General features: G+C 40.0%; 1 protein-coding gene and 1 long non-coding RNA gene across 2 annotated transcripts in view; one reads left to right on the top strand and one right to left on the bottom strand.

Annotated features, from left to right (window-relative positions):
* The window catches only part of TXN (thioredoxin), a 13,191-nt gene extending 297 nt beyond the window's left edge, over positions 1–12,894 (bottom strand). The window contains exons 1-4 of the mRNA XM_006906091.3: positions 12,740–12,894; positions 7,925–8,029; positions 7,404–7,463; positions 154–219 (exon numbers count right to left, since the gene is read on the bottom strand). Of these exons, the coding sequence (XP_006906153.1) occupies positions 154–219; positions 7,404–7,463; positions 7,925–8,029; positions 12,740–12,763 (255 nt within the window). The 5' untranslated portion in view covers positions 12,764–12,894. The remainder of the gene's footprint in view (positions 1–153; positions 220–7,403; positions 7,464–7,924; positions 8,030–12,739) is intronic.
* LOC107196701 overlaps positions 11,113–12,917 on the top strand; it is a 23,563-nt gene continuing 21,758 nt past the window's right edge. The window contains exon 1 of the long non-coding RNA XR_001518143.2: positions 11,113–12,370. This is a non-coding gene — a long non-coding RNA (uncharacterized LOC107196701). The remainder of the gene's footprint in view (positions 12,371–12,917) is intronic.

Genomic DNA, 12,917 nt, shown 5'->3' on the forward strand with positions numbered 1-12,917 from the left:
AGTGGAGGCAGAAGTATAATCTTATAATAAATAGTCTTAAAAGTAGTCAATGGGGACATGCTTCCTAGTATGAAGGAATAAGTCACTTGAGTTTCTTCATTTTATATCACGTTTTCCTATTACGCAGTTTTCTTCAAGGTCCGAAGTACCTACCTTTTTTCCATTTTTAAAAAACTGGAAGGTTGGCATGCATTTGACTTCACACTCTGAAGCAACATCCTATGGGGGGAGGTGATAGCGGGAGAGAAGATAAAAACAAGACTGAGTATTGAGCTTTGACAGAAGGAATTCAAAATCCAAAAAAGGATTCTTCTGTTATATAACGCCACATCTCTGTACTAGGACTTTATTTTAACAAATAAAAATCGACACTGAATATAATGGTAGCACAGAGGCCAAAATAGTTATATTATCAATTAAAATTCTCACTAATACGTACTCTGATTTCTGAGGTACACCAAGAGCAGAATGCTACCATTATCTGATACTACACAGTCATTCAATAAGCTCTTTAGTCCAATTTTATCTTGGCTATTTCAGGTATCATAGAGAAACAAAAATAAATTCTGCAATTATATTCAAGATTATAAACCCAGCTATTCTTCAGAATTAGTACCTCTCATCTTTGCTCATAGTTTTTCCAGTTTGATGATGGGAGTGAGGTATAGAGATGATTATCATAAAGGCTAAAGTCCAAGGTCAGCAAGAGGAACAATTTAATTGCAAAAGAACTATTCAAGAACAAAGTCATAGTAATCTAAAAGGGCACATTGATTTTTCTGTTTATTTTTAAATAGAAGTTCACTTGTATATTCCCAAACCTGGCTGCACTGTCAGAGCCACCTGAAGGGCGCTACAAGGTTCCCCAAGACAACTCTGTCCCCCTACCCCCAATAAATCAGCGTTAAGTTGAGCCCTAGGTGACAATAACGCTCTGACCTTTGCGAGCTGCCCAGCTTAGAGAAAAATGGACAAACTCCTAACATTGCAAAGTGGGCTAGGCGGTGCATATATTCTCTTCTAGATGTGGCTCTTATCTAAGGAGCTTTCTGCAGCTCTAAGGTCACTGAAGTATCAAGTATTCTTTGATTTTGATAAAGAAACACAAAGTGAGAACTTTTACCTCCCCACTCTCCATACCTTCTTCACACAGGGTTTGGAGGGAAAAGCCATGAAAACGGTTGGGTTTGGACAAGTGTTTCAAGTGAAGACGTCCATGTAGGGATTGACAATGCCACCTTGGCACTGAAATGAGGGTCATGGAAGAAATGGAGAACCTCATGGCCCCTAAGCAGCAAAAACTGAAGGACAACCATTGAGGAGGCAGAGTCCCCAGAGCCAGAGCAAGGAAGCCAAAGCACTTTCAAGCTACACAGCTACAACACAGCGACAAACACTGTGACGACTTCTAGTTTGGGGGCTGAAGAATTAAAAACGGAGCAGTCTCTGTGATGAGCCACCAACAGATAGTACCTGCTGGCCTAGCTTCACCTCCTCTGAGCCTGGGAATGGTGGCTGTACATCTTGATGGAGTTGCATGTGTATTGTTCCTAGCTTGAAGAAAACCGGATAACCTTTACTTTTTCCTTAAGTGCTGGCAAAAAGAGGCACAGGGACAGTAATGGCTGGAATAAAAATGGCCAGTATGTACTAAATGCCTCCTATGTTCCAGAAAACTTGGCTCCCAGTCACTGGAAGCGACTGAGTCTAGTCAATGTTTTCAGATTCTGGACACCTTAGACCTCACCTAGCCAGAGATCAGCATTCCTTTGTCGGCACAGCTGTTTAACTTACAGTAAAACAAATCATTAAAAAGTTAAAACAAAACAAAACAAAAAAACTCAGAGAAGGGGTGTCAACGCTAGGTACATTGTTATTTAAACTGTGTTCATATACTTTATTTTTTAAACTCCTGCCATGTCTTTACATGGTAAAATTTTTAAGCATTAAGAATTTTCTTTCATTAGATGTGAAAGTGATTTTGTGAAAGGTGACACAGGTCCATTCCATAATTTAATCAACCACAGTGGGCTTTTAGGTTATTTCCAATTTATGTACATCCTTGTGAATAAATTCTCAGACACATTCCTGGGCAAAAACCTTGAAGTGGAACTGCTGGATTTAAGATCATTTTCACTTTTAAATAACATCAGCAACTTTACATTCTATGCAGACAAAGTGGAAGAGGGAAGCCATTTATATTCTCTCCTAGCTACTGTCAATATTTTATTCATGCACCTAAATACATACAGTTGACCCTGGAACAACACAGGTTTGAACTGTGTAGGTCCACTCATACACAGATTTTTAAATACAGTATTTGAAATGTATTATCTTTTCCTTATGAACACTTTCTTTTCTCTAGCTTATTTTATTGCAAGAATACAGTATATAATATACATAACATATAAAATGTGTGTTAATCAACTGTTCTCAGTAAGGCTCGTGGTCAAGAGTAGGCTATTAGTAGTTAAGTTTTGGGGGAATCAGAATATACACACAGATTTTCAACTGCATGGGGAGTCAGTGCCTCTAACCCCCAAATTGTTCAAGGGTTAATTGTACTTTATAAAATCCATGCTATATATTGTTACTGGGTATAATATAGGCAGGATAAACTTTCCCCCGTGAAAATGTATATAATCATTTTTTATGGTCCCATAGCAGTCACCATATTAATGCATCGTCATCTAAACTAATCCACTGGTCAAGATGTAAAGGACTTTGATTCTGCCTAATGTAAATTATTTAATCTTCATATACAAATATCTCTACACTCTGGTTCAATCCCCACCCCCATAAATAGAATTGCTAAGAGAAAGAACATGCTCATTTTAAAGGCCCTAGATACATACTATTCAACTACCTTCCAAGGAGTTTGTGTCAATGTATCAGTATCATGATTTTTGCCATCCAGTTTAAGACTGCATACAATCAAATCCATGAGCCCTTCCCTACTCCATTCACTAAAAACACGGGCTCTATTGATTTAGCATCAAACAGACTTCGGTTCTGTGAAAGAACTTGCCCAGGCCTATTTCCTCAATGGTAAAAGTGAGTAACAGTTACGTTCTTAAGACTACAATAGACAGGGTGGTTAATGTGCTTGACAGTGTCTACCACCTCTATGTGTTCAGTATTCTCTAGGATTTTTGTTTAATTTTTTTCTAGATTTTACTGGGGAATAAAGAACGAGGTAGAGATACGTCTTAACCCCAAATGGTTAATCACTCACTATTATTGGTTAAACAGACTTGGTTCTATTTTTTTGGACTTTCTATTCCATGGATCTACATTACATACGCCGGCTACAAAAACACAGTTTTAATTAGTGTAGCTAATATATTTTATTTTTATGGATCTTGTCCTTTCCCATCCTCTACATCTTCTCTCCCAATTATTTTTTAAAAATACTTTGCAGGATTTTCCTGAGTACATTATTTCAGAATATCATGATCAATTTCCCCAAAATGTCAGATTGAGTTAAAGTTAGATAAATTTGGGGGTACTGTCATTTTAATAACACTAAGTTGACATCCAGCAATACACCTATTAAAATCTTCTATGGCCCTGAAAATTTAGTAGTTTCCATAACTAATATTTAATCTTTGCTGTCTGAAGTTAATATTTTACTTTTGTTTTCTACTTCTTGTTCTTATCATGATCATTTCCCCAAAATGTCAGATTGGTTAAAGTTAGATAAATTTGGGGGTACTGTCATTTTAAATAACACTAAGTTGACATCCAGCAAAAACCCATTAAAATCTTCTATGGCCCTGAAAATTTAGTAGTTTCCATAACTAATATTTAATCTTTGCTGTCTGAAGTTAATATTTTACTTTTGTTTTCTACTTCTTGTTCTATGGACTAGTTTGCCTATTTCTGTAGTGATTTGAAAGATATGCATAGTTAAAAATTACCTTTGAGGTTTTAAAAACATTCTTATCACTTCCCTCAGAAACAGAAAGCTAGCCCAATAACACCCCTACTTCCTGTTTTTTGGTAAGCAATCTGGAATTGTAAACTGACATGTAGCAAAATTCACTCTTTAGGGAGTGTACAAACTCTGAATTTTGACAAATGCAGTCATATAAAAATCACCAAAATCAGGATACAAAACAATTCCCTCACTCCCCTAAAGTTTCTTTTAGCAGTTCCTTTGAAGTCAACTACCTCCTCCAACCCCAAGCCCTAATATGTTCTCGATCCCTACAGTTTTGCCCAATCTCAGATTTTTACTAGTAAATGTAACAAGATTACATTTTTACCTTATTAATTGTATTGGTTTCTGTAACGTCTATTAACTCATTCCTGGCTCTTCTAATCAAAATAGAAACACATGGTATCATTCTAAAAGGCTGTAAAACTATTAGGTCTAAATTACTTTGTTTCTTATTTTAATTACAAAAGTATCATACCCTGCAAAGAGTTGAGAGTAGTAATCTGTTAAAAAGAAATAAGATCAGTCTATCATTTCCAAAAGAGTTAGTACTCATACTTTTCTATGAATACCAAATTATTTTCTTTGTGAACCACTTATGTGTCCATGCCTCCTACTTGTCTATTGGAATCTATTACAACTAAAAGATAATTTTTTCCTATCAAGTGTTTATAGCTCCCTCTATTGAAACTGTATGTTGCTTGCCCCAAAGACATTATAAAAGACTCTGGGTCTGAAGTTCATGGTCAGGACTTATCTGCATAAAAAATTTAAAAAATAATTCAGCCCTTAAACAGTCCATCTAGTTAATGATCTAATTTTCAGAAATGACATCGATGTAATTTTTATACCTTATCTGTGTTCTTTTAGAGTTGAAACGAGGCATTGGTTTTACCTAACATTCCAAAGTAAAACGAAGATCCACACATGTAATTTACGAATTCCACAGGGGAAAAATAACCCACTGCTTGTTTAACGAACTGCCTTTTGTTTGAATCGCCTGCCTTGCTAATTCTACTGAACGACCCGGTGAGTAGGAGCTAACAGATTGCTGCTATGTGTATGTGCTGTCCAAAGGGTTGCAGGATTAGCTCAATTTTTAACTCTGCAACAGACCCATAAAGCTATTTAGACGGTTGTAATAGTCATTAAAGGTATTCCAAGAAAAAGATACCACATGTTGCTTAATCTTTAGGAAGTGAAAGGTCCCAGTTTGTGAGAGGGTCACTTCAAGCTGTGGAAACTTTCAGGGTGATTATGAGTACGCCAACCAGATATGAAGAAACAGCTCTGGCATACGGGAGTCCTTGACTGCTCTGTATATCTACTTCCCAAAGGTTTGAACAGAGGCAATAAGAGCATCTGTCCTCGGTCCAGCACGGTCCACCGGCTCTGCCTTGTCTGACCTGCTTCTCCTTCTGTGCTACACTACAGTCTGATTGTCTGTTCAGTGAGGGTGCTAAGAAACTTCTCATAGTTACCGTGAGGATTAAATGACATAAGGCACGCAGAGAGCCTACCACAGCACCTAGCACAGGGCATGGCTTTCAAATAAAAATGCATCCAGTTGCTGTGCGACAGAGTCAGCACTAGGAAATTTCTCTACTTCCTCCCAGGTGCCATTTTCACCTGGTTAAGGTGACCACAGAAAAGATAAAATGGTGAGACTTAGGTTAAAACAGGGAGCAAGGTTTTTCTCACAAACACGTGCTATTTATTCTCGGTTCTTTTTTCCTAAAACTCTGGGATGCATCAGCCCAATAACTTAACAACCATACAACATCCATTCTGCATCTACAGCATGCTAGGCAGGTGAGCTTGGTGAAGAAACAAGATGAATAAGAGGGTCCCTGACTCCAAGGAACTGATGGTAAAGGACAAAGAGGTCATTAAAATAATAGCTAAGATTCAATGAGTACTTAACATGTGCCAGGCACGGTTCTAAGCACTTAGTAGGATTACCACATTTAACCTTGACTACCCTGTGATGTTGGATTAACACTGCCATTTTGCAAAGATCAAACCGAGGCACAGGAAAGATTAAAAAAAACTTACCCATGCCTGAAGAGCTGATGAGGAACAGAGCTCAGAAATAAAGCAAGCAGCCTAGAAGCAGGACCCCCGCCCCCCACTACTATACATACAAGAGGAAAAGAGAGGCAGAGGACGTCATGGGGACACAGGAAGGGAAACTAAACTAGTTTGGGGGTATAAACTGGAGAAGAGTTCCTAGAGAAGAGGTGAGGCTTATGCCATGGAGTTTGTCAGATAGGAAAGGAAAAGATGGGCCAGGTCAAGAAGATAGTACGGGCAAAGGCACAAATGTGGAATCAGAAAGTACCAGCTTTTATTGCCCCTTTCGTCTTTTTATCAATAGTCTGTGTTTGCTCAATGAATAAGCAAACTTGACAGGTTAATAAGGCACATATTAAGATCTGATCACAGAGGAAAAACAAAGCTCAACGAAGAAGAGAGAGTAATCTAGAGCAGAAGTCATTGTGCCAGTTCTGGAACCGAGGTCTAGCACCTTCATTGCCACATCATACCCTAAACCCCTCCTGCCCCACTGGGGCTAAGAAAAAAGGCCCACCTATCTGTAAAGAGCCCCCAGGTGATACATCTCGGCAGGCTCTCCTACTTCAGCGGGCTGTGTGAGAGGCGAGGTCATGTGCTGGGAACCTGGTCTGCACCTACCACACGACAGAACTTCCTCTAAACTGTGGTGGTGACAGCAAGGGCTGGGAAGCCAAATGACCCCATCTTAAATCTTCGCTCTGCCACTGTACCTCCAAAAATAACCTCTCTGTGTTTTTCTCATCTGTAAATGCGGATGATGAGAACACCAAGGTTTAAATGAATCAATACTTGCAAACCACAGAGAACAGTGCCTCGCACAAAAAGTGAACAGGCATTTGTTAATTAAACCAACCTGGAACTTCCCCCCTAATTATCCTCTCAGCTCTCTACTAGGCACCTTGGTGTTTGTTCTTTAAACCATTTGGGTTTTCCTAATTGATGTAAATCAACCAATACTAGAATAAGTTTGCGAATATACTTTCTCATGCAGTTAGTTCACGAAGAACTTTAAAGATGGTCTCCCGATTTGGTGATACCATCCACTCTCTGGCTTTAGCTGTCATGGTCAAATTCAGTTTCTATGTATGGAGCACCTCAATGTTCGGTAGAATGTGCAGGCTTTTAGAAAGATAAGCAACTGGTAAGTAAGGTACAGAAGTCTCAACCATCTATTTTTCTGCTTATTTTACGATGTGATATATACATAGTTCCTGATATATAGGGTTATGTTCGTGATTGTCACAATTACCTGTTCTTCCAGAACAAAACTTTTTAGTTAGGTCTGTAGTTCTAGTATTATTTGACATATTTATGAAACAATTACTTGCAACTCAGAGAAAAAAGTCTGTGAAAAGTTCAGTAGTTTTCCAAATTTCCAGCCACATACCTGACAGTCATCCACATCTACTTCAAGGAACACCACGTTGGAATACTTTTCAGAGAGGGACTGGAAAATTTAAAATGAAAAATACACAAAGATTTAGAACTCGGTAATGGCAATCGATATACTCAACCTTCTTAAATGGAAACTTAATGAATGGAAATTAATTAAAGATCCAAAAAATTTAGGGAGTAGTTAAGCATAAAGGATGTACATTTTATTTGAATCATATTCTTCCTAGTATGAAATGATTTGGTACACTGACTCCTGAAGATTGCATTTCAAATAGGGCAGGGCCCACGTTTCAACTTAAAGAAAAGCAAAAACATGTAAGACAACAAAATTAGCTTCTGAAAGTTGTCTTCAATGGGTTACAGGTGTCGAAGCTCAAGTGTTACACTATTCCTTTCAGACCAAAGATCCAACATCAAGAAAAAAACCCAAACCCTTTAACTGTCCTTCTTTCTTGGCTTTGTGACCACCCAAATAACAAATTCCTTACAAAGCAGATGTTGTTTAATACTCACATGAAAGAAAGGCTTGATCATTTTGCAAGGCCCACACCATGTGGCTGAGAAGTCAACTACAACGAGTTTACTTCCTGCACTGGTCAAGGCTTCCTCAAAAGCATCCTAAGATGAGAAAAAGGCATACGTGTTAAAAAGCCCCGATAAAACCCAATAAAGCACAATTCGAAGGTCCTGCTTTCAGGGCCTATGTTTTAATAAACAAACAAACAAACAAAAAAACCCCAAACTACAAAAAAGCCCTACAGTGTTGTTTTTAGTATTAGATAAGATGAAACAAGTATGTGTACAGTATATCAATATTCATGTCTTCATGAATATTTTATACAATTATAAAATATTAATTGGTTAATCTATATCCACACTAAGCTTAAGAAAGAAAGAAAAAGACATTTGTATTAAAAAGTTTCCACTTCAAATCTAAGTATATCGTAGATGTTCACTAAATGCTTATCAATTGACAAGGGGTTACTTGAAGACACAAGGGCACAGTTTTGCTGCTAACTATACCACTACCGGTTAAGAAAAAAAAGCTAACACTTTTTGATTAAATTAATATTTTCTATGGTGGAACAATCCGAAAGCTCATATCAAGGAAAATAACACCCTCCAAATCCCTACCCTCAATCTCTGGTTGACATTAAGCATATTTCCTTGTGTTCTTTTTTTTAATTTATGGTGACATTGGTTAACAAAATCTAGTAAGCTTCAGGTGTACGATTTAACAGTAAAGCATACATATATCCTTATATTCTTTCTAATGGAGTTTCCAGAGTTGAGATTGTACGGTTGATAGTTAATTTCTGTCCTTTATCTCAAAACCTGTCCTCACTGTTGACCAAATGAAAGAGTTTTAGTTCCTCACAAGGAATGCATGTTAAATAAAGTTCCACCAGCAGAAATGTTCAAGAAATCCCTTACCACCAACCTCCTTGAAAAAATTTACCAGTGGTTTTGATACTGTAACCCTAGGAACCTAACCTCATTTTAACCACAATTAGTCAGTGATGGCTGACCAAAACCCGGGCAATGAAGAGAAATCAAAACACAAACATTTATAACTGAAGTCTAGGTTTTCTTCAAGGGAAAAATGCTGGTCACATTGGCTTAATTAAAAACTAACGTTCCCCTCCTTTGAAAGCTAAGAATCATATCAGATCTGGTCAAATAAAAAAGGAAAGTAAATAATGCACCACTAAAATCTAAAGTGAATGCTTCTGAAGTTCAGTTGCTTCTCTAGATTTCTAATTTCTACTTCATATTTTTTTTTTTAGGGAAAAAATTCATAAATGGTGTTTTGAGAATGGCACATCATGACTTCTGTAACATTTTGAGTTATGCCAGTACAAACTCCCACCCTACCTTCGGGTGTGGGGGACAGAGTTAAGATAGAAGTACAGAAGTTATATTTCCAAATCATCACCGAGTCTTCCAGATGAATTTCATTCAAAGCCTTTCCTAAGGTAATTTTTAGAAGGTCAAACAGTCATTCTATACACGCAAGATCCAGGTAAGACAGGAATAAAGTCAAGGAATGACACTATCTGCTCAGATAAATACAGCTGACAAAGGTTTGAACTATACGGGTCCACCTACATGCATTTTTTCCCCAATAAATGTGTACAGTACTGCAAATGATTTCCTAAATATTTTCTTTTCTCTAGCTTACTTTATTGTAAGAATATGGTATATAACATACAAAATATGTGTTAATTGACTGTTTGTTATTGGTAAGATTACCGGTAAACAGCAGGCTATTAGGTAAAGTTTTGGGGAGTTAAAAGTTCTATGTGGATTTTTGACTGTGTGGGGGTCAGTGTCCCTAACCCCTGGTGTTGTTCAAGGGTCAACTGTACGTTGTTTTGTGAACATGGTTAGCCCTCCGTAAATACTTGGTAGGATTACTTTCAACGTTGACTGTATTTCAAACACTCTAAAGGAATTCCCAAAACAATTCTGAATCTAATTCAAGCAAAACCACCTAAAGTTCTGAAAAGAAAAAAACGGTACCCAACAATAACTTTTGGCTTAACTGAACGCGAGTTACAGAACTAGGTATGTATAGATTTCACAAATTCTCTTCTCTTGATACTAAGTTTGCTTAAAACATACATAAGTTTGAAAATGAGTCAAGATTATCTTACTAAGAAGCAAACCACAATTTCTAGCTCCCAGAAACTAACAATTGAAGTTTAATAAAGGCCCCCATTAATGACACAAATATTTTGAAAACAAAGTGATGTAGTTGGGGTAGATAACAGCAGAATCTAGTATCTCTTTTCCTAAACATACCCATTCCAAAGGTAATTAATAAGCATAGGAGTGGTCTGTAAAGTACTTAGCAAAGTGCTTGTGTGTAGAAGATAGGAGTTTAATAAATGGCGGCTGCTATTAAAAAACAAACAAAATATGTGTCTGATTTCTTCCTCATCACATTATCCCAATTGCATCTGAAATAGATCCCAGTGGCTCCAAACTACCAGCACTTGAGTTGTCTTGGATGGGCAATGGCACCAAATTTAGTCTATCAGGACAAAATTCTAAAGTGTATTCGATATTTATTTACAAGTAACATTCAAATTAGTTTAACGTTTGATTAATGACTCTGGATTACAATTTTGAAGATCCACTGATTATCAGGGTCCTTGGGCCCCAGGCTGTAGTGCTTTTTTGAGGAACAAATTTCCCATCGCTCTTATACATCTTCTCATTGATGAGGAGACGGTGCCATAACTATGATAATGAAAATAGGGAGACTGAAAGGTATGCTGCAAAAATTAATCAGTTTTCTGTTTGCAGCGTATGAATTCTGAGACAATTCAGATCCCTCAAAGGTCTTCTTACTCCTTTAATGAGTTCTCAACTGTTTCACCTTTTAGGCTATACTGAGGAGGTCGATAGACCCTGGAAAACCTCTCCTGCCACCCATAAACTGTGTCACTCAGCAGGTATCAGAAAAAAGTACATGGAACAAAACTTAATATTAAGGATCTCTCTTTTCAACAAATGAGAGGGTTGATAATTTTAATATAAAAGCTCACAATTTAAAAAATATCCCAATAGGAAAAAATTCATAAGGACAAGCAGATAACAGGCTACAATTTGCCAATCAATACATGTAGGAGAAAAAAGGTTCAAAGTCACTAATAGTTGAAAGTATTCAAATGAGAATGAGAATTTTTCTTACTAATAAGTTGGCCAAAGTTATGGGGCGGGGTGGGGAAGTCAGCATTAAAGGGCAAGGAGCACTCTCATAAGCTTCTTGGGGCATCTACAAACCGTGAAAGGTTTACATCCCAATCACACTGCCCTCCAGACCCTAACGTGAGGAAACATCCTGAACTCTGTACAAAGCGTTCTGAATAAACTATTCACTGAGGAGACTGCCTAAATGCCCAGCAATGAGTTCAGATAACTGACATGATTACAGACTAATTACATGTAAAGTGTTCAGGCTAAATTAGGGGAGAAAAAAAGGCTCAGAAACAAAACAATATGTATGAAATAATATCAACCACTTGGTGGTCGCTTCTAGGAAATATAAGCTCTCTTCCCAAAATTTCTACAATGATCATACATGTTCTGATTATAAAAGTAAAACAATAAGGGACCATGACAGAGAAACTTCCGTTGCTGAAGCGTGCCCCAGCATCTAACAGGTCCCGCCACTCAAGGCAGGTGAGGAACCACCTTTCCCCTGCTTTACTGGGGGTGGGAGTATCGCAGGGTAAATAAAAGCTTTCGAAGGGTCTCCCACTGTTTGAGCATCAGTTTTCTTCCACTCATTTTTCTAGTTCTGCATTTAACATTTCTTGAGTGGCTACCGTATACTGGACACTATATTAGGCTGAGTTTTCGGAGCAGTATATTAGGCTCGCAATAACTCTCAAATGTGGAACACTTTTTGCCTTGCGCATTCCTAAAAGGACAGAACCACTATCTGGGTACCCGAAGCCCGACGAGCACACAGTAGTGCGTGGCTGCTCCCAGGGGCACTCCTGGCTTCAGTGAGACCCACCAAGAGTGGGTGAATCACAGAAGGGTAGGGCAGCAGAGGCCCCCAGGCCCTGCGCTGGGGACTGAGTCATTCCAAAGCCAGAGCTGCCGGAAACACGCCCAGCGCGGCAGGAGGAGGAGTCCCCAGGGCGCCACCCGAACTGCACTTCCTTGTGGCCACCTGGGCCCCTCTGGACACGGGGCCGCACTGGTACACACCAGGGGATGGGGTGGGGGGTCTCTGGCCCGGAGCCGCACCCTTTTCGACGATACAACACGCGTCATCTCTGGGGCCCCGCAGTGATGGAGGCGGCCGGGGGTCTCCGGCCTAGACCCGCTCTTAGAAAGCCCACCCAAGCCAGCGCGGGTGTATCACGCCGATTACTGGGAAGAGAGTGGCGGCCAGCAACCCCGTGCTTTCTCCAAGGGGCCCTCCATCTCCTTGCTCAGGTTCGTATCTGGATACAGATGGGGGCCAAAGACAGCCTCCCTGCATCCCTTCACCAACCGAGGTTTTCCACACTGGAGATGCAGGAGGCGCAGTAAGGGGGCGCCCAGACACTCCACGCGCACGGGCATCATCCCGGCGCTCTGGACACCCGACTCCACCCTCCAGGGGACCTCGCCCTTCTCCCTTCCTCCAGGGCATGCCCCGGCGCCTCGGGTGCGCCCGTACCCGGCTGTCTCGCAGTCCTAGGCCGAGTCACCGCGTCGCCTTCCCCCAGGGATGCGGAGGGGCGGCCTGCCCACCACCGGCCCATCGCCTCCCCCAGTCTCCGAGGCTGCGCGCGCGTCCTGGCCTTCCCCGGGAGCGCATACCTTGCTGTCGATCTGCTTCACCATGTTGGCGGCTGAGGTCTGACCAGTGACCGTAAGAAACGATGAACGCGGATGCAAAGCGATGTACGCGCTGGGAGAGCTCGCAGCCCGCCTTCCCTTTATAGTGACGGGGGAGTGGGCGGGCGCGCCCGGCGTGCGTGCGGCGGGGGCGCGCTCG

This window comes from Pteropus alecto, unplaced genomic scaffold (genome assembly GCF_000325575.1).
Source record: "Pteropus alecto unplaced genomic scaffold, ASM32557v1 scaffold111, whole genome shotgun sequence".
Lineage (NCBI taxonomy): Eukaryota > Metazoa > Chordata > Mammalia > Chiroptera > Pteropodidae > Pteropus > Pteropus alecto.